Raw genomic sequence first — 20,963 nt, forward strand, 5'->3', positions numbered from 1 at the left:
AGGAGGCTGTCCTATCAGCAGGCGCAAAGTACTGGGACTGCTGTATTGCCATTTGGTGAGTGGATCTGGACCATGCAGTAGTGTCTGGTGGGGCTTCTCGATGCCATACTAGTGGGTAATTGTTACGGCTTTACCTTTTCGTGTGCTACAAAAAAAATTTTCCTGTCTTTTTCTCTCTTAGTTTACCCTCTCTGTACTGCTCTAACCAAGAATGCCGACCTATTCCACAAATCCCAAAACCTCAACATGAAATATCTCCAGAATAAAAACTCGATTAAACCTAGAACCCCATCTTCCAACGTAGACCCATACTACCAGGTCCCCATTCTCCAACATCAGGGGTCTACGTTCCAACCTTCCAGAGGTTGAAACCCAATTACAGGAGACGAAACCGGACATATTATTTCTAATTGAAACTGGAATAGGGCCGACCACTTCCCTAGATGAGTTCATAATTAAGGGATACTCTAACTTTACAGCTAAATCTGACACCCAAGATCGCCATGGGCATGGAATATGTGCCTACATTAAGGATGGCTTCCTGTGTGGCAGGGATATGTCTAGAGAAGATCCTAATTTACCCTATATGTGCTTCAGGGTTGCACTTGCTAACACCACTGCATTTATATTTGCCCTCTATAGGTCCCACAACAGCAAAGTTACTATCTTTAAGAGCATATCTGAGAAAATAGACAACATACCGTCTTCACATCCCTCGGCTAACATCCACATCTGTGGTGACTTCAACGTCCATAACGTGGAATGGCTGACCCATTCAAATAAGACAGATGATGGGGGGAGGTTTTTTCATGATTTTGCCATTGCTTATGACCTCACTCAGATTGTTCACGAACCCACCCGTGTGCCCGATACACCCGGTCAATATGCAAGCCTCTTAAACCTTTTTCTCTCATCTTCCCCTGAGCTATGTTCATGTTCCTCATTCTCCTCTAGGATCCTCCAACCACTCCGTCGTATCAGTTAAGATAAAAACGAAATGTAAGAAGCCTCCAGACGTACCCCTCCTCCGTACTGTATACCGATACTCTATGGCTGACTGGGATAGCTTCCGTACATTCATATCTGATTTACCTCTGCACTCCATGTTTAAAAAGGAAGTGTCCTCTATAGTATCAGATCTGACCGAATGGTTAATTGTAGGCATAGACCAATTCATACCATCTAAAAAATTCCAACAAAAACCTAACAGCCAGCCATGGTTCTCCCCAGAATGTGCTGCTGCTATCGCGCACAGAAATCACTTTTTCCATAGCTACCAACGTAATAGATGCACTGAAACTAAATCTGCTTTCAGGTCTGCCAGCAACCACTGTAAAAGAGTAATAAGAAATGCAAGAGAGCTATATGCCCAGTCTGTTATATTCAAGTTAGCTTATCAGCGGCTTGGATCCCACCAGTTTTGGCAAATAACAAATAGGATCCTGAACAGAAGTGTGCATTCTATCCCAACCATTATCAATGGACCAGAGGTCATCTCGTCAGCGTCAGACAAGGCCAAACTATTTGCAAAGAACTTTGCAGCTAATTCTACCCTATGCGACGAAGGCCATCAACTCCCCATATTTCCTCCTATAACACAGAACAAGGAAGGTAACATACAAATATCCGTGCATGAGGTCGCCAAGCTAATAAAGAACCTAGATTCCAGTAAAGTAACTGGCCCTGATGGCATCCCAATTATAGTGTTAAAAAAGCTTCAACCAGAACTTGCTCCCATACTTACGAAACTATTAAGGAAGTGTGCTTTCCTACTCCCTGGAAGACCTCATCAGTTTGCCCTGTATTTAAGAATTCAGGTGATAAGTCATCTCCCTCTCAGTACAGACCAATAATTCTCCTGTGTGTTATGAGTAAGTTGCTGGAATCCATATTAAATAGAGAAATAGTCAACCACCTCAGCAGGAATAACCTTCTTAGTGACACACAATATGGTTTCCGTTCTGCAAGATCTACCGCAGATGTGCTGACGGTTATATCCCACAAGATTATTTAATCTCTTGACAAAGGTTTCCTTTCTAGGGCAATTGCTCTTGACATATCAAAGGCCTTCAACAACGTATGGCATAAGGGTCTACTTCACAAGATTTCCAGCTACGGTATAACTGGAAATGTTTTCTCAATCATTAAATCATTTCTCTCCGATAGGCTCATAAGAGTAGTGGTAGATGGACAAAAATCGGAGGCCTGCAATATAAATGCCTCAGGGGTCAATCCTGGGCCCAACTCTCTTCCTGATCTACATCAATGACCTCTCTAAACACATACTTAAATCATTCGTTGACATCTATGCTGATGACACGACAACACATCAAAGGCTGTAAATGACAAAGTTCTCTCTGATTCTCTCTCCTCTGATCTCGAGCGCGTGGTTCAGTGGGGGAAGAGGTGGCTGGTTACCTTTAATGCATCCAAAACCAAGCTCCTATCTTTACATCATCAACGCTCTGATCCCCAGCTGGCATCAATTGTGATGGATGGCTCTCGTCTGGGTGAGGCCCCGTGTTTTGACAAGCTTCTGGGTTTGACCTTTACTCCTGATCTGAAATGGAACACGTACATCAAGTCTGTTGCCAAGGTCGCTGGAAAGATGGTGTGATCCTTCTACCGCTCCAGAAGATATCTCACTACTGATGCAATTCTCTATCTATATAAAAGCCAAGTACGTCCAAGGATGGAATACTGTTGCCATATCTGGGCAGGAGCTGCTAAAAACAGCCTATCCTGCTTGACAGAGTACAAAATAGACTTCGTGGCTTAGTGGGGGATGCCCTTTTCTCTACCCTGCAACCTCTCTCCCACAGAAGAGACGTTGCGAGCCTATCCTTGTTTTATCGTTACTTCCATGGCAGGTGCTCGTCTGAACTCCAATCTCTGGTTCCCCTCGCCAATCTTTCACGAAAAACACCCGTCTAGCTGAATCCACTGTGAAAAATTTCCCCCACTCTATATCTGTGCTTAAATCAAAACGCGGATTCCATGAACAACGCTTCTTTCTTAGAATTGCACGCCTGTGGAACTCTGTTCCGTCTGCCTGCTTCCCTCCGGACTACAACCTGGATGTCTTCAAGTCCAACATAAACAAATTCCTAATGAACCGCCCCCTTAATTAAACACTTCATCAAATCTCCACACTAACATAATGTAATTGCAATAACCCTTATCCCTGAGTGGTTTCCGGGCCTTGATAAGTGGTTATCACTGTAAAAAAAAATGGCAATTAAGCTACACAGAATATTCCGCGTTTCATTTTCATGAGAATTCGTCAGGCTCATGCAATTTCTATATAACTTTCTGTGTGCTAAATATCTGCGTGTACTTATAACCTAAGGGAGTTTGGGAGTGACTGAACTTTCCTTAAAAATTCAAATATATTCTATCTTGATAAAATTTATATCTGTATGTGATTTGGAAAGAAAAATCTATGCAGTAATCTCGTATCTCTTATTCTCTATGTGCCAAAAATCTTTGTAACCGCGGATCTAAGTCTCCCAATCGGAAAAGAAAACATTTTCATTAACTTAAACATATATATGGGACACTAATTTGGAGTTGGGTTTTTTTTTGTCTTTTTTTCAACATTCCATCTGCGTAAAGAGGTAATAAAGACAAACTGAGTAATCTCTCTCTCTCTCTCTCTCTCTCTCTCTCTCTCTCTCTCTCTCTTTCCAACCCCTCAGCAGTGAGGATGGTAGTCGTATTCTGAGTCTGTACCGACAAGGCTGATCCTAGTCTTGAACTGCTTTTCCTAGTGCGGGTAGGTTGTGCCAATTCCACTTGGAGAGTTGGCTTGCTAGCGTTCTTCTCTTAAAGGTCCGTATGTCGGTTGGCTTCGAAGGTGGCTGTGCTTTGGCGATGGTTTGTCCCCAGGTTTGTCTGTCCTTGGTCCGGGTCTCCTATGTGTCTGTGTTGATTCAACACTTTTTCAGATTTGCTTTTCAGAAGATCCTCGATTGCGCTTTCTTTTTTTTATATTTGTCCATGGAAGAGTTGTTTCGGCAGCCGGGAATCCGTCATCCTGACAATATGCTGTTATGAACACAGTTTAAAAGTACATAGTAATATTTAATCTCGGGAAACATCGAGTCTTCCTGCTAGTTATTACTAGGGCTATGAAAACATAATATTCTTTTATTGTTTTGATTCTCAAGTATATATCCGACACAGTTACACACAGTTAATCAACCGAGAACCACATCACACTGTATAAAAGCATATAAGATATCAACGAATACACACACGAGAGTCAAAACAATGAAAAGAATATGCTGTTGTCCTAGCTCTAGTTATTACTAATACACAGCCTTACTCATGTTACTACATTGGTTCCCGTAAAGACCCCGGAAGTTATACAATGTCGAGCCTAGTAAGTACTTAAAGAGTGGCCATTAAATAATAACAGGTGTTGTATTTAAAATCTCTTCAGGCGACAGATGAGACTCATCAATAGAAGTATACAAATCTGGATTGAAATCCAGCATCGAAGAAAAAATATTTACTACTAAGGTAATAGATTATAAGTTTATAATTAGCAGATAGTTTTACAGGTTAAATTAACTTTTATATTACGTTTCTGAATTTTTTAGATAAGGATTCGTTATTTGCATTAGTTTGTTTCTTCGAGCTACTGTTTTCGTCTTGAGTATCATTTTCACAACGTTTCGGTTGGTGCAACCGATCTTCTTCATCTGTACCATGTCGAACTTGGGAATCTGCACGAAACTACGAACGGAACCCTTTTTTATCCACGGAGGTAGCATGCTCTCATTCCGTCAGTAATATATAGAAATAATATATACTAGTAAATAGTGATATTTACATCTAGAAATAAAATAAGTTTAAAGCTTCTAAAATTCGTACTTGAGTTGTCTACAAAACCCCGTGACGCAGAGTACTCGAAAAATTCAGTTGTAAAAGTAATCTTCCTTTGAAGGTTCAATTCTCAGTGAGGACGATCGAAAATACACTTGCGAATTATGTTGGACTTCTATCTAGTTATGACTTACGGAACGAGATCATGCTACCCCCGTGAATTAGAAAAGGGTTCCGTTCATGCAGACTCCTGAATTCGACAAGATACACCAGAAGAAGGTCGCAGGGTAAATCGAGCGAAACGTTGTGAAAATGGAACTCAAGATGAGAATAGTAGTCCGAAGTATTCAAATAATATAACTTTTATGTTTCCAAAATTTTTGGATGGGGGATTGATAACTTAGATTATTGAAATAATTATTCTCGTATTGTTGGCTGATGTAATCTCCGACCTTTTTAAGTGAATCTCATCGAATCACTAAGCTTTAAGTTCAACTCTGAAATTCATACGAAATTTCGAATTCAATAGATTGTTTTGTTTTTTTATCGACAGTCGGATAGAAAACTGAATTGTATAATTTTGATTTTTTCTTGATTAGCTTAAGATTTAAGTCAAATGTCTGTTTCTCCCACTGAAGCGAGGTTTGTATTAGATTCTCCTTTCAGATTTAGTGGATTGTGACGGTTATAAAGTCCTGGGCACATTTTGACATTGACTATCTCGAAAACTATTAAAGATATAAAAACACATCTGGTATATTTAAAAAGCAATTGTTCATGGAATGTTCAAAGATGTTCAATGTGAGTATTATTAGTCACACGACACACATCAAGATGGTTGTCCAATTCTTGTCAAACGCGTCCTAGCATTGCCAATGTCAATAGCTGCAGCACATTCTGTTATTCGGGCCTTCAGCTCATCCACGTCTCTTGGAATGGGAGGCACATATACCAAATTCACACCAAAAAATAAATCGCCGGGGTGTGAGATCTGGAGATCGTTGAACAAGTGTCCATGATTAGGTTTTTACAAATGCAAGCACACAAACGTCTTTTCTGGTTGAGTGAACGCCATTACTGGATCTCAAAAGAAATGAAACAAATCAATAAAAAAATTACAAAAATCTTAATGGATTTAGATAAAAAAATGGCACCATTTTCATTTTGCTACCATTCATAGTTAAGTAGATATGGGGACTTAAATGAGCCCAAGATTTTTGGAACACGCTGTATTTTGATCGGTGTGTCGCCTCATCTATCGCCAGAGATAGTAGCCAGATTATTTTTTCTATTATTATTATTTCTATATTTTATTTAGCTCGTTATAAAAAAAATTAATATATTCATATTTTGTTTATTTTGCTTTTGTTTTCCAGATCACATTATGTACAGTCGGCTATGGAGATGCTGTTCCCCAGACTTGGTCCGGGAAACTTATCGCTGCCTTTTGCGCAATTCTTGGGATTTCATTCTTCGCCCTACCCGCAGTAAGTCCTCACTTCATCGTTTTTATATTGCGTTGTTAGTATTAAATATTTAATCTGCATTTTCTCCTTTCGCATCGGTGTAATTACTTGTACTACCACACTGCCACATATATTTCACATGTATTGTCTCGAAATACATGTTTGCAAATCAAATAAATATTAACATCTACCTTAATTCATTTAATATGTAACTAATATGCTGCCTGGCGTTGCCTGGTCATAAATACGCTTAAATATATTTTTTATTTAAGCGTGTAGATTTCGTATCAATTATTATAGTCAATTCTTTGTCGATTATTATATTGGATTCAATTATAGTAGTGATTTAGTTCTTAGGCCTGCACGCCTGTGGAACTCTGTTTCGTCTGCCTGCTTCCCACCTGACTACAACCTGGATGTCTTCAAGTCCAACGTAAACAAATTCTTGATGAACCGCCCCCTTAAGTAGACACTTTATTAAATCTCCACATTAACGTACTCTACTTACAATAACCCTTATCCCTGAATGGCTTCCGGGCCTTGATAAGTGGTGACCACCACCTTGTAAAAAAAAAAAAAGAAAAATAATTTCAGAAGTAAAAAAAATATGACTTTGCTGCAATTACCTATAATTGAAATCAAAACATTCGTCGCTGCAACCTTGGGCGTAATTGTTTGAGTTACCGTCAGACGGATGAGAAATAATTTTAAAAAAATGGAATTGAATTTAACGCATAATAGATATTTGCGTGTGCGTATAAAATCACTTTAAGTCGACTTACGCATACACAGTTTAATTTTTTTTTTTTTTTTTTTTGCTTCTTAATGGTTATTTCACGGTATAAAGATCAAATAGAATTTGTTCCACTAATATTGCAAATTCTCTATATTTTTAGTTTAAACTTCCTTTAAACATTGTGCATAATTCAGACGGACTACAATTAGCAGCAACCTCACTATCATAAATTTTGAAAATCATTTTAAAGTATGGCGCAATTACTTACACACTCATATAATATTCATAATTCTAGTTTGCTGATTATATCAAAATCAGATGTGATTTAAAGAAATTATTTTCATTTTTCCCTAAACTTAGGCTGATACCATTATACCAATATCAGAAAAAAACTTTTAGAAAGCTGATACCATTATACCAATCTATATATATAAAAGTGAACGTGTATGTGTATGTGTCTGTGTGTGTCTGTGTACATTTCCCTACGCAATAACTCTGTCAATTTTTAGTCTACACACTCGAAATTTTATATACAGGTTACTGAGATTTGGGAAAATCGATGTGATCGGTTTTTGGGCCAGAAATTTGGCGATTAAGGGGTCAAAGTTCAACGATTTGACCTTCGAGAACTCTACCAAACTCCTCCGACAATTTTGGGTCTACTTGAACTTGAAATTTTAGATATAGGTTTCTTGGACATGGATCTAACTTAATAACTTAATCTGAGCCCAGAACAATAAATTTTAAGGGGTCATAATAAGGGTCAAAGTTTTAAAAAAATTGACCTCTGCGGTCTCTTCCAAATTACTCAGACAATTTCTGGTCTAAATATTTTAAATTTTACATAAAGGCTATTCAGAGATAGGGCAAGCTTTTTCATCAGTTTGGTTCGAAAATTTTTAGTTACAAATATATAAATGTATGTATGCATGTCTGTTTGCATGTCTGCCTTAAACTTTCAATAGAGGCAACGGATTTTACTAAGATTGGTATCGTTTTAAAGTTTGACCTTTCATACGACAAATATCGAAAAATTGGCTAAAAACATTAATATCTTCCCCTTCAACTAGGCACTTTTCTACAGGGGGGGTCACTTTTTTCGCCGATATTTTTTAAATTTATCCTCTCCTTTAGATTGTCTAGCCTTAATTTTTAAAATGTCGCTTCCGGTTTGACGGTGGTCGTAACAGCATAAACGTTAGGTTTTACTCTGTTCTTTTCCTCCTTTGTGGTACGGGTTGCAGCCTGCCTTCCTACTACCACTTTTTTAATTTTTTGCTCAACATAAACATCCAAAAAATCCGGGCAACGCCGGGCTGAAATGCTAGTATATCTATAAAAGTGAACGTGTCTGTGAATCTGTCTGTGTATTTGCCTGTCTGTGTGTCTGTGTGTGTACATTTCCCTACGCAATAACTGTCAATTTTAAGTCTACAGACTCGAAATTTGATATACATGGTACTGAGATTTGGGAAAATCGATGTGATCGGTTTTCGGCCAGAAATTTGACGATTAAGGAGTAAAAGTTCAACGATTTGACTTTGAGAACTATACCAAACTCCTCCGACATAGATCTAACTTAATAACTTGAATTGAGCCCAAAACAATAAATTTTAAGGGGTCATAATAGGGGTCAAATTTAACAAAATTAACCCTTTTTTCTCATCATACACCTACAAACACCTCGGTAACGCCGGGAACCCATGCTAGTATCAGAAATAATGTTTAAAAAGCTGATACCATTATACCAATATCAGAAATAACGTTTAAAAAGCTGGAAAATTTAACAAAACTTTCGTTTGATGAATACAGATGTAATAGTTTTTTGGCTAAGGTGTCCGTTTGGCCAAATTGTATTTAGTTACAAATGATATCCGCCAGCTGCTCCTCTAACGAGTTGGGCACATTTAATAAATGTTAGTTTTTACTATTAATAGCAGTTTGGTTATCGGCTGTAAGTTGATTTGATTTTGGCTGATTGAAATATTTTCTCGCTCATATGCCACTGAAAGGTGAACACGGTGTAAATAACTGAGTTATCGGCAAATGTTGGCTTTTTTTCTTTTGTCGTTTTCTTTTTTGCGGTTTTATCGAAGTGTGATCCTTTCCCTAATTGAAATGCAACATTCGGTTCAAGCGCAACGATTCTACGGTAAAGCGAGAAAAGTTGAGTTATTCATCATTGCATAAAGGCAATATATATATATATATATATATATATATATATATATATATTTCTATAAAAAAAATGTTTTTCAATTATATTTCACCTTTTTTTAATTTATGAAGCTCGATATAAATGCCTCCTATCAGGTGAATTTCTAAGTTGGTGTAGTGAATTACCTAAATGTAATAATAGTAAGTTTACAATGTTCGACATTGATTCATATTACAAATCAATTTCTCCGAAATTGTTAGATAAGGCATTAGAACTTGCGAAAGCTGAAACTAATATTATTAATTAGAATTGATTAGACAGAAGAACCTTAATTAAATATAATAATACTGGACTAGAAAAAAACATAGAATTAAACTTTGATATTACGATGGATCCCCGGACTCTGCATAGTTACTAAAAAAGTAGGTCTCTATATTCTTAATGAGTTAAAGGAGCTCTATATAGAGATGATACACTATTCTGTATCAACTATGGTAATAGCAATTTAGAAATACTATACAATTTCTGTAAAGATATTGATTTAAGAATAACTATGAATGAAAATTATAAAATAGTTAACTTTTTATATGTTATCCTTAACTAAATAATACGTATAAACCATACCATAAACCTAATCAAACTCTCTATTATATTGACTATAAATCAAACCATCCAAACTCAATGACAAAATCAATTATACCCAGTATATCAAAAGGAATGTCCGGATTATCTCATAATGAGCATATATTTGAAAGCAAGAAAGAATATTACAATGAAACATAAGTTAGATCAGGATATAAAGGTGAAATAAAGTATCTTAAAAATGAAAATAATAAATTGAGGGGGGAAATAAAACAGAAACCTTCACATGTTATTTCAGGCATTATGGAATGCGTAAATATAATTGCAAAAAATAAAATAAAAAAATAAACTTTTAAAAATATTTTGAAGCAAACAATATAGTCTTTCAAAATAATGACGGAAATAAAAAGAAAAATATGCGTAGAAATTGCATTTGGTTTAATCCGTCTTATAGCGCACACAGAAAAAATAATTTGTTGAAGGAATTTTTTCAAATTACTGACGAAAATTTTCGAAATGGAACTAATGTAGGAAAATTGATAAACCGAAATTAAATTATCTTTTTCTACAACAATTTAGTAAAGACTATAAAAAAACTTCAAATGGTTTATACTAGGAAGTGCTAGTAAATACTATCCAAATAAATCTGGCCAATGCAACCTTTGCAACCAGAATCGTATCATATGAAATCCAAAGAAAACCTTCTATGCAAATGACAGGAATTAATTCAAAACTGTTTACATAAATCTAAGTATATCTTGTCTCGAACAAGACATGATTGGAAGCATGGATTAAGTTAAAACAAATTAAGCTATCAAAGCATGGAAAATTAAACTTTTTATAGTAATAAATATATTAAATAAGATAAATAAATAACAAATAAGGTCAAATACATTGTAAATTGTAAATCATAATAAACCAAATACATAAATCAAATGTGATGGCATAATGATATCAAATTTTAACATACACTATATATATATATATATATATATATATATATATATATATATATAAGTGTACTGTAAATTATTTTTATATGGCAGTATATGCACGTGTACGTTGCATTATGGTATCAACCCATATTTCATAGTACTGCTCTGTACATTTTTGAAGACATTCATATTTCATAGTACATATTTGAAGTGTGACAAAATACTCCTTTTTCGATGCCTCAGACAAAGCCCGAATGAAGAGGGAGGAGAATTTCGCGAAACCAATATCAGACGTTCATTCTTTAGATTTGACCATCACCCGATCCAGGCTGATTGTCCTTGGAATCTATAGCCGATAAGGTTTATAGCGATTAATTCATTTGGTTGTTATTATTCTTCAATTCTGGTGATTAAAATTATCTTCCTTCGGATTTAAGTACGTCTCCATTCATGTCCAGCAGGGTGAAGTTTAAATTCGAATCCAACAGCGAAATTTTAGTATATACATAATTATATAATCTCCCCCCCCCTTTTTTTTTTGGATATATGAAACACGTACAACTTCGAAAGAGATCTTGCAACAGTTCAAAATTCAAATAATAAAGAAAATGATAATACAGAAAAAGTCCGAAGATAACTGTTTGTGCGTCTTGAGCGGATTTATATTTTTTTTTTATAGCCGCACTTGAAAATAAATACGTTGACGAAAATTATCGATATTCTTAGGAACAAAATGGGTGTGACGCGTATTCAAGTTTTACTAACCGTAACTGGTGGAGTCACTTGTCACTCTCTTATATATTCCTTTTTTTTTATCCAACGGTTTACAACCTGAGGTTTGGAGTGCGGCCAGCCGTCAATATATGCTGTTATCTCCCTCCCCAAATTCTGCAACTAATTTTATTTTATCGTCGATTCTCGACCATGGTTAAGAAGTGAAACTTGATCTGATTGGCCGGATCTCGACCAATTATGTTAATGTTCACTATCCTCGTCACCGTCATCATCATCACTATTAATACAGTGTTCACTGATATTATATTGGTTCGCGACAGAAGACATTCATATTTCATAGTACTGGTCTGTACATTTTAAAAGACCTTAGACTGATGACTTTCATTAGATGGAATCAGGGATGCATAGTGCGAACAGTAGCTGCTAATAGTTAGCCTGAAGCAGACTTATAGACGCTCATCAGTCATGGTGGAGCGGTATTTAGACTTATAATCTTCATGTGGGAAAAGACTGACTCACATAAATAAGTTGAACTCAAATAATGCAGTCAAGAAGGCATCACATTTACTTATGCAGATGTCCATGAGCTCTGCATCAGCTGAATGTCGGCTTACAGTGTCAGAATCGCATCCCTCACCCCAGACGAATTCAGGTTGCATTTTTCAATGCGAGTGAAACAACCTCAGCATCTTTTTAGAAAGGGCAGCACATGAATGTAGCAATTAGCTTGAGTAAAGCAAAGTCTTTAAAATGTTTGTCTAACTGACGGACATTTGCCAATTTCTTTTATACAGCATACACTCTTAAGCTGCGTATATGACTGCTCTTGAAAATTTGTCAGCACTAACATTTTTTACATTACCATGCCATCAACTTACAAAGACTCTGCGATTACTAAATAATGGGCACGTCTGTATTACACTATAATCCATTCTCACTCGGATTCTATATTCTCCTTTTGATTTCTCATGTCAATATTTCATTAATTGATTGATTGGTGAAATGATTGACTTATTGATCTGTTATTCTATTTAAAATTCTTTTTGTTTCACTTAAAAGTTTATCGATTTTAAAATATTTTCAAAATTCCAGATAACTATTTTTATTAATGCTTATCATCTGATGACAAGCACCTATCTTTGAAAATCTATGTGTAAAGGATTTTTTATTCTAATTTCTAGGCTGAATTCTTCATGGATGAATAAATGCTTTAATTTATTCATTTTTTTATTTTCATCATAAATTTTACTTGTTTATATATATATATATATATATATATATATATATATATATATATATATATATATATATATATAAAAGCAGAATTTAAAAGCGGGATTTAATGATGATCAACAAATGTTCCACACTCACATATTTTTAGTCATCGAAATCTATGAAATCGCCTATTTTTCAATCAAATCGAGTGATTGCCTCTCTAGTTAAGGACCCATCACGATGCACTGAGGGAAAGATTTACCTGCCTTTGCGCAGCGACTTAGTCAACAATACATTGTAGTGTACATTGCACTGTAGTAAACCTACTGTTGGTTTTATAAAATTATTTTTATATATAACGGCTTGAATTAAAGTTTCAAATGCAAAAATCAAGTATCATCGTTCGATTGTACTCTAAACAGAAACCTTAATTTTGTAACTTGTCTCTGTCATATAAAAAACCTACTGTTGGTTTTATATGCCGGGCCTTTCTGCTTGTGTGGTAATAAAACCTCTCAAATATACTTGAGATGTTAAGTTGAATAAGGTCTTAACTTTGGTTCAAATCGCCTCTTCCTCTTTCATCGGATTTTTCGATTATCGATACTTATTCAATAATATTCCGATAAAAAAAATAATATTCCGATAAAAAATATAATATTCCGATAAAAAATATAATATTCCGATAAAAAAAAAAACATTTAAGAACAATGCCACTTACATGCAGTACATTTCTGTAAAATTTCATAAAAATCGGCCCAGCCGTTTCGTAGTTCATAGAGAACGAACTAACACACACACGTACACACACGTACACACACACAGACAAAGTGTGTTTTATATAATAGATAGATAGATAGATAGATAGATAGATAGATAGATAGATAGATAGATAGATAATGGTCATAGGGTACATCTGGTACATAGATTGTGTGTTATTTGTGTATAACAGGGCGATATATTACTGAAATGTTATTTATGTCGGTTAAATAGAAATAACTCTTTCAAAAAGCAAAAATATGACTAGAATTTAACTCTCATTATATGCTGATCGAAAAGCGATGACAGCAGCCTCGTCTAAAGATCTAATGAAGATAGAAAAAATTCTTTGTCATTTCGTTTCTTCCTTGCTTTTTGCATATTAGTTTTTTCCTCGCATTCTGTCAGTGTACTTTTTTCTACCTTCTGCATTAAAAGTCAATATCAATCCATTCAGTTTCACTCGTCTATTCAAGTAATAGCAAATTTATTTTTAAAATGTGTTTGCGATCGTCGGTCTGAACGTTTCTCAATATTAGTATGAATATTTTTTCAATCTTCATCACAAACAACGAAAGCGTTCAACAGTTTGCGTTACTACGTCTATTGAACTGAATATTATATAATGTCCGTTTGCTAGAATTCTCTTTTTACTTGAAATTTTGTATCAGCTTATTCGGGAGATAAGAATGTCGTCCACATATCTTGTGAAGAAGCTGCTGGCGTGATAGTTTCGCAATGCACACTATTCTAGCCTATTCATATACGTAATGGCAAGTAGCCCCGAGACGCTGTCATGTTTGTAGGTTTGTTGTTTTTTGTTTTTTGTTTTTTTATTACATTTTCACCCCAAACAAGGCACATTGCCACTTTGGTGTAGGGGGCTACTGTGAGGGGCAACAACTACTGGGGTACTATGTAGGGATTTGGGCAGCAAAATGTCGGTTCACGTTACACTTGAACTTCTGCACGTCAGTACAGTTGGGGAAGCAGGGACCTGGTTGCAGTTCGTCAGAGCAATCGACCATTAAAATACTAGTAGTTTATATTTGAAGTGTGTGTTGTTTTTTTGGGGGGGGTTTACAAGATGATCACCACTTATCAAGGCTCGGAAGCCGCTCAGGGATAAGGGTTATTGCATGTACAGTACGTTAGTGTGGAGATTTAATAAAAGTGTCTACTTAAGGGGGTGGTTCATCAGGAATTTGTTTATGTTGGACTTGAAGTCATCCAGGTTGTATTCAGGTGGGAAGCAGACAGATGGAATAGAGTTCCACAGGCGTGCAGTTCTAAGAAAGAAGCTTTGTTCATGGAATCCATGTTTTGATTTAGGCACAGATATAGAGTGGGGGAAATTTTTCACAGTGGATTCAGCTAGACGGGTGTTTTTCGTGAAATAACGATAAAACAAGGAAATAACGATAAAACAAGGATAGGCTCGCAACGTCTCTTCTGTGGGAGAGAGGTTACAGGGTAGAGAAAAGGGCATCCCCCACTAAGCCACGAAGTCTATTTTGTACTCTGTCAAGGCAGGATAGGCTGTTTTTAGCAGCTCCTGTCCAGATATGGCAACAGTATTCCATCCTTGGACGTACTTGGCTTTTATATAGATAGAGAATTCCATCAGTAGTGAGATATCTTCTGGAGCGGTAGAAGGATCACACTATCTTTCCAGCGACCTTGGCAACAGACTTGATGTACGTGTTCCATTTCAGATCAGGAGTAAAGGTCAATCCCAGAAGCTTGTCAAAACACGGGGCCTCACCCAGACGAGAGCCATCAATCACAATTGATGCCAGCTGGGGATCAGAGCGTTGATGATGTAAGGATAGGAGTTAGGTTTTAGATGCATTAAAGGTAACCAGCCACGTCTTCCCCAACTGAACCACGCGCTCGAGATCAGAGGAGAGAGAATCAGAGAGAACTTTGTTATTTACGGCCTTTGATGTGTTACCGTAGATGGTGGTGTCATCAGCATAGATGTCAACGAATGATTTAAGTCTGTGTTTAGGGAGATCATTGATGTAGATAAGGAAGAGAGTTGGGCCCAGGATGGACCTCTGCAGGCTTCTGATTTTTGTCCATCGACCACTACTCTTATGAGCCTATCAGAGGGAAATGATTTAATGATAGAGAAAACATTTCCAGTTATACCATAGCTGGAAATCTTGTGAAGTAGACCCTTATGCCATACCTTGTCGAAGCCTTTGATATGTCAAGAGCAATTGCCCTAGAAAGGAAGCCTGTCAAGAGATTCACTAATCCTATGAGATATAACCGTTAGCACATCTGCGGTAGATCTTGCAGAACAGAAACCATATTGCGTGTCACTAAGGTTATTTCTGCTGAGGTGGTTGACTATTTCTCTATTTAATATGGATTCCAGTAACTTATTGACACACAGGAAAGTTATTGGTCTGTACTGAGAGGGAGATGACTTATCACCTGAATTCTTAAATACAAGGCATACTGATGAGGTTCTCCAGGGTGTTGGAAAGCACTTCTCCTTAAGGCAACGCTTAAACAGTTTCGTAAGTATGGGAGCAAGTTCTGGTTTAAGCTTTTTTAACACTATAATTGGGATGCCGTCAGGGCCAGTTGCTTTACTGGAATCTGGGTTCTTGATTAGCTTGGCGACCTCATGCGCAGATATTTGTATATTACCTAGCGTGTTTTGTGTTATAGGAGGAAATATGGGGAGTTGATGGCCTTCGTCGCATAGAGTAGAATTAGCTGCAAAGTTCTTTGCAAGTAGTTTGGCCTTGTCTAATGCTGACGAGATGACCTCAAGTCCATTGATAGTGGTTGTGATAGAACTCACACTTCTGTTCAGGATCCTATTTGTTATTTGCCAAAACTGGTGAGAACCAAGCCGCTGATCAGCTACTTTGGATTTAACAGACTGGGCATATAGCTCTGTTGCATTTTTTATTACTCTTTTACAGTAGTTTCTGGCGTTCCTGAAAGCAGCTTTAGTCTCAGTGCATCTATTTCGTTGGTAGCTATGGAAAAGGTGATTTCTGGGGAGAACCATGGCTGGCTGTTAGGTTTTCATTGGAATTTTTAGATGGTATGAATCGGTCTATGCCTACAATTAGCCATTCGGTCAGGTCTGATACTATAGAGGACACATCCTTTTTAAAAATGGAATGCAGAGGTAGATCAGATATGAATGTACGGAAACTGTCCCAGTCAGCCATGGAGTATCGGTATACAGTACGGTGGATGGGTACGTCTGGGAACTTGTTTCATTTTTATCTTTACTGATACGACGGAGTGGTCGGAGGATCTTAGAGGAGAAAGGACGGAACATGAACATAGCTCAGGGGAAGTGGAGAGAAAAGGATCTAGAAGGCTTGCATACTGACCTGTAGTATCGGACACACTCGCTCACGAACAATCTGAGTGAAGTCATAGGCAATGGCAAAATCATGACAGAACCTCCCCTCATCGTCTGTCTTATTTGAGTGGGTCAGCCATTCCACGTTATGGACGTCGAAGTCAACACAGATGTGAATGTTAGCCGAGGGATTTGCAGACAGGGTGTGGTCTATTTTCTCAGATATACTCTTAAAGATAGTAACTCCTCTGTTATGGGGCCGATAGAGGGCAATATAAATGCAGTGGTGTAAGCAAGTGCAACCCGGAAGCACATATAAGGTAAATTAGGATCTTCTGTAGAGATATCTCTGCCACATGCCAACTGTTATGCGTAATAGTTTGTGTACATCGGTAGCAGCGAGGCCGAAACAGTACGTTATTGGCGATGCAATCTGTGATGGAGCGTACAGCTGGATGTGCTGATACATAAGTGTAGAGGGAGACATCATTGCTATGTTGTAGGTGTTAGGATTGTAGTGTGTGTAGTCTCTTGATAACCTCACCCGAACTACCAAGGTATCTCTGGTAGTAACAGTAGTTAGAGGAATCAGATTTTGTAAAATGGTATTATTTGTGTGGTTGGGTTGTTATTGTGTGGCTTTATAAAATGGTAAAGTGTAGCGAGTCTACTGTTTTTGATATGGGGTTTCGGGTTTCGTTTGCATTTGTCGCGTATATTCCTTCTCTTGCATATTAGCTTCCAGGCTGTGTTTATCTGCTTTTCTATTTCTGTGGGAAACATATTTGTGGTGAGTGCATACAATGTTTTGTTCTTGAGGTATTCTAGTGCCAATGTGTCTTTTGTATTTTGAGATGTTACACAGAATTCCTTGCCTTTCCCGGGGGTATGAATACTAGGTTTTTGTCCTGTAACTTTTTAAGGGTTATTGGTTGCGTTCTTGTGAGTTTTTGGCAGGGTATTAGATTATTGTCGCCGTATGAGTGATAGTATGCCGAATTATTTTTATATAGTTGTTTGAATTTAAGTTTAAAACGCAAAATTCAAATATCATTGTTCAATTCATATATTCAGCTTTTTTCAGCCACCAGGTGTTTTCCATTTCTCTTATTTTTTTCTGGACTTCTGCCCTCACTGCTCTAGTCGGGTTGCTTAGTTTTGATTTTAATGCTTGGTTTCTTTCATTTATTACATCTCTAATCTCTTGGTCATTCTCATTGAACCAGTCCGCATTCCGCTTTTTTGTGTAACCAAATACCTCTTCCGCAGCGGAGAATACAGGCCTGTTTAGCAAGTCACACATTTGTTCTGGTGAATCAGAATCATCGGTGGTTTGTTCTAATGCTGAGTTGCTTGCAAGTTGTAGTCAATCTTGCCATTTTCTATCTCCGAGCTTTGATGTGTTTAGCCTTCTCTTGCGCTTCGTTGTCGCCCTGCTGTACACAGGTTTTATGGAGAACGTGAAGGTAGTCCTGATTAGGTCTGTTTGGCAATCTGTTTCTCGCATAGCTCTTGTGTTCTTTGCATCTTTGAGGTCCTTCCTTCTTTTGATAACATAATCCAGGAGATGGCGTCTCTTCGACCTGGGATGTTCCCAGGAGTAGTCATGGTTATCCGAATGTTGGAAGTGTTCGTAATTGCCAGTTCAAACTCAGTGCACAAACAGAGCAGCAGTTCTCAATTTGAATTGGGATTTTACTTTCCAAACTTTCCGAGAACAGGGCTCCATGTATTGTAGTCATGGCCCACTCTAGCATTGAAGTCACTTAGGAGAACTAGCTTATCCGCTGCAGGGACGTTTGCTATGGTGTCTTTCAGCTGAGATTAAAAGGTCTCCTTTTCCTCGTCTGGGTAGGTCATTGTCGATGCATAGACGTTGATGATGGTGATGTTACGGTTATGGGATGTGGTGATTCGCAGTATCATTATTCTTTCAGAGACTCCTCTGGGGCTCCCTGCGAGTCCACTAGCTAGGTCATTTCTGATCGCAAAAGCGACTCCAGCTCTTTTTGGTTGATCTACAGGACAGCCCTTCTAGAACTAGGTTCTTCTTGCTTCTCTCAGTTGGCCCTCCCCGCTGAGCCTTGTCTCCTGCAATGCAGTTATGTCGATATTTGTATTTTCTTGCTCCAGATCTATGAGTGCTGTTCTTCTATGTGGTCTGTCACCCAAGTCCGTATCGATCATGGTTCTGGCGTTCCATGTAACGATGTTCAAGTCTTGAGTGTTGTTCTGTTGTTGTTACCGCTCGATTGGCGATCCACTGCCCGCGGTTTGACAGTCAGATGATCTTTGGGTGAGCTTTGTTTACTTCACCTTTTATAGAGGCGTCCCCTTCCAGGGTAAGCAGTGCTATCTTTGAACAGGGCTGCTTGGTCATCCGTGCAGCTGCCTCAGGGTGTCGTCGTCCATTCGGTACACCTGCGACCTTCACACACGGCCGCCTATGCGCAGAGGTTGGACTAGTGGCTCCCAGTTCTCACACCTGCCACCGTTATCCTAACTTGATCGCCACAGGACTTTCAACCTTGGCTCCTATCTTGCTTGCGTAGTTTAGGTTTAGTATCTGTTGCGCATCAGATAGACACCCTCTGAACCTCTAATGTTCATGTCCACTGGGGCGAACTGGCCGAAAGTAATCTCAGTGAGGTTGACAGTCGCCCTATCGTGTCCGCTACTACGCCTTTTCTTTTTGGATAAGGTTCCATAGCCTTTTAAGAAAAACTGCAAGGCAGCTGTAGGATTTGAAATCAGTTCATATCTCTGAACCTTTTGCTGTGATAAAGCCCACAAGGCAGTGGTGTTTGATTTTGGGGTTGATTCCCCTAGTCTTCGACCAACTAAGGGCATCCACAAGACAGTGAGGTAGGGGTTGGTAGTGTGCCACACATCGGTGGGCCATAACGCATTATCTCTGGGGTCCCTTACTACTCCGAGATCTTCTACAAGTTTAGCCTGGGGCCACAAGGCACCCAGTTACCATGTGTGGCCAACGTAGAGGCACTGTAGAAGTTTTGATGATGGAGAGGCTATGTACTGGCAGGGAAGACTTATGCATAGCTGCTCCCTTTTCACCGTGAGGTTAGCCAGCGGTGTTAGCTAAACGCGAGCAGGCATGCAAGCATGAACTCAACACTAACTTGTACCTAACACACTAGACGCATCACATCCCCTCGTCGAATCAAGGAACCGAACGCACACACACATGCATAAGGTTTGTGTTCACTAAACTTTTTTAGGCAAATATTACGCAAGTATAACTCATGTAAAATATCTGCATGAATATAATTACACATAATAGTTAACTAAAGATGATCATCCCATAAGAAACCGAAAAAAAACTAATAGGAAAATAATTAAAATAACTGTTTAAAAAAATATGCAAATTAGTTGTATTTTTTTAAATAAATAGAAAAAAGAGTTTTTAATATGAATATCAATACACAAAAAAAAACAAGTTTATAGAAGTATAGATGGATTACGCTTTAAAATATTTGACAGACAAAATCTCTATTTCTATAACATATAACATCTATATTTTTGGAGAATGGTAAATGATAATTCATCTCTGCTTAATTTAATGCATAATATTCTAAAAATAGAAAATATATAAAATATTCGAATTAAAACGCCAAATTAAGATCTTCAGAAAGGATTATCAATATTGTGACCTTCACTATAAATATAATAACCAAGACGACTGTGTATAATTACTGACACGCCGCTCGGTGTTGCCCGGTCGTAAAATATGCAGAAATATTATATTTTAATTTATGCATATTTCTTATTTATTATTATTATAGAGCCTATTCTCTATTTATTATTATCCAATATATAGTAATGATTTCAAGTTATTTAAAATATGACTTGGGTAGCATCCGCTAGAATCGTAACCAGAACGTTTAGTCCTCTAACTTTGGTCGTTATTTATCTCTCCAGCGTCGTTACCATCTGAGCTACTGACAGGTGGATATAAAAGGTAAAAGATTAAGCTACTTTGAGCTATGAATTTTTATTTTTTTTTTTTATTACATTTTCACCCCAAACAAGGCATATTGCCACTTTGATGTAGGGGGCTACTATCAGGGACCCAAGTTCCAGGGGTACTATGTAGGGAGTTTAGCAGCAAGATGTCTGCTCACATTACACTTGATCTTCTGCATGTCATAACAGTTGGGGAAGCAGGAAATCGGAAGAGAATTCCAAA

The 20,963-nt window shown here is 37.5% G+C and overlaps 1 protein-coding gene across 1 annotated transcript in view; it reads left to right on the top strand.

The window, feature by feature from the left end:
- LOC145279599 (uncharacterized) overlaps positions 1-20,963 on the top strand; it is a 1,226,395-nt gene that overhangs the window by 1,044,100 nt on the left and 161,332 nt on the right. Inside the window, exon 7 of the mRNA XM_080130763.1 lies at positions 6,207-6,317. Within this exon, the coding sequence (XP_079986889.1) occupies positions 6,207-6,317 (111 nt within the window). The remainder of the gene's footprint in view (positions 1-6,206; positions 6,318-20,963) is intronic.

The sequence above is a fragment of the Euprymna scolopes genome, chromosome 7, assembly GCF_053919585.1.
Source record: "Euprymna scolopes isolate OS-2025 chromosome 7, ASM5391958v1, whole genome shotgun sequence".
Taxonomy (NCBI): Eukaryota; Metazoa; Mollusca; class Cephalopoda; order Sepiida; family Sepiolidae; genus Euprymna; species Euprymna scolopes.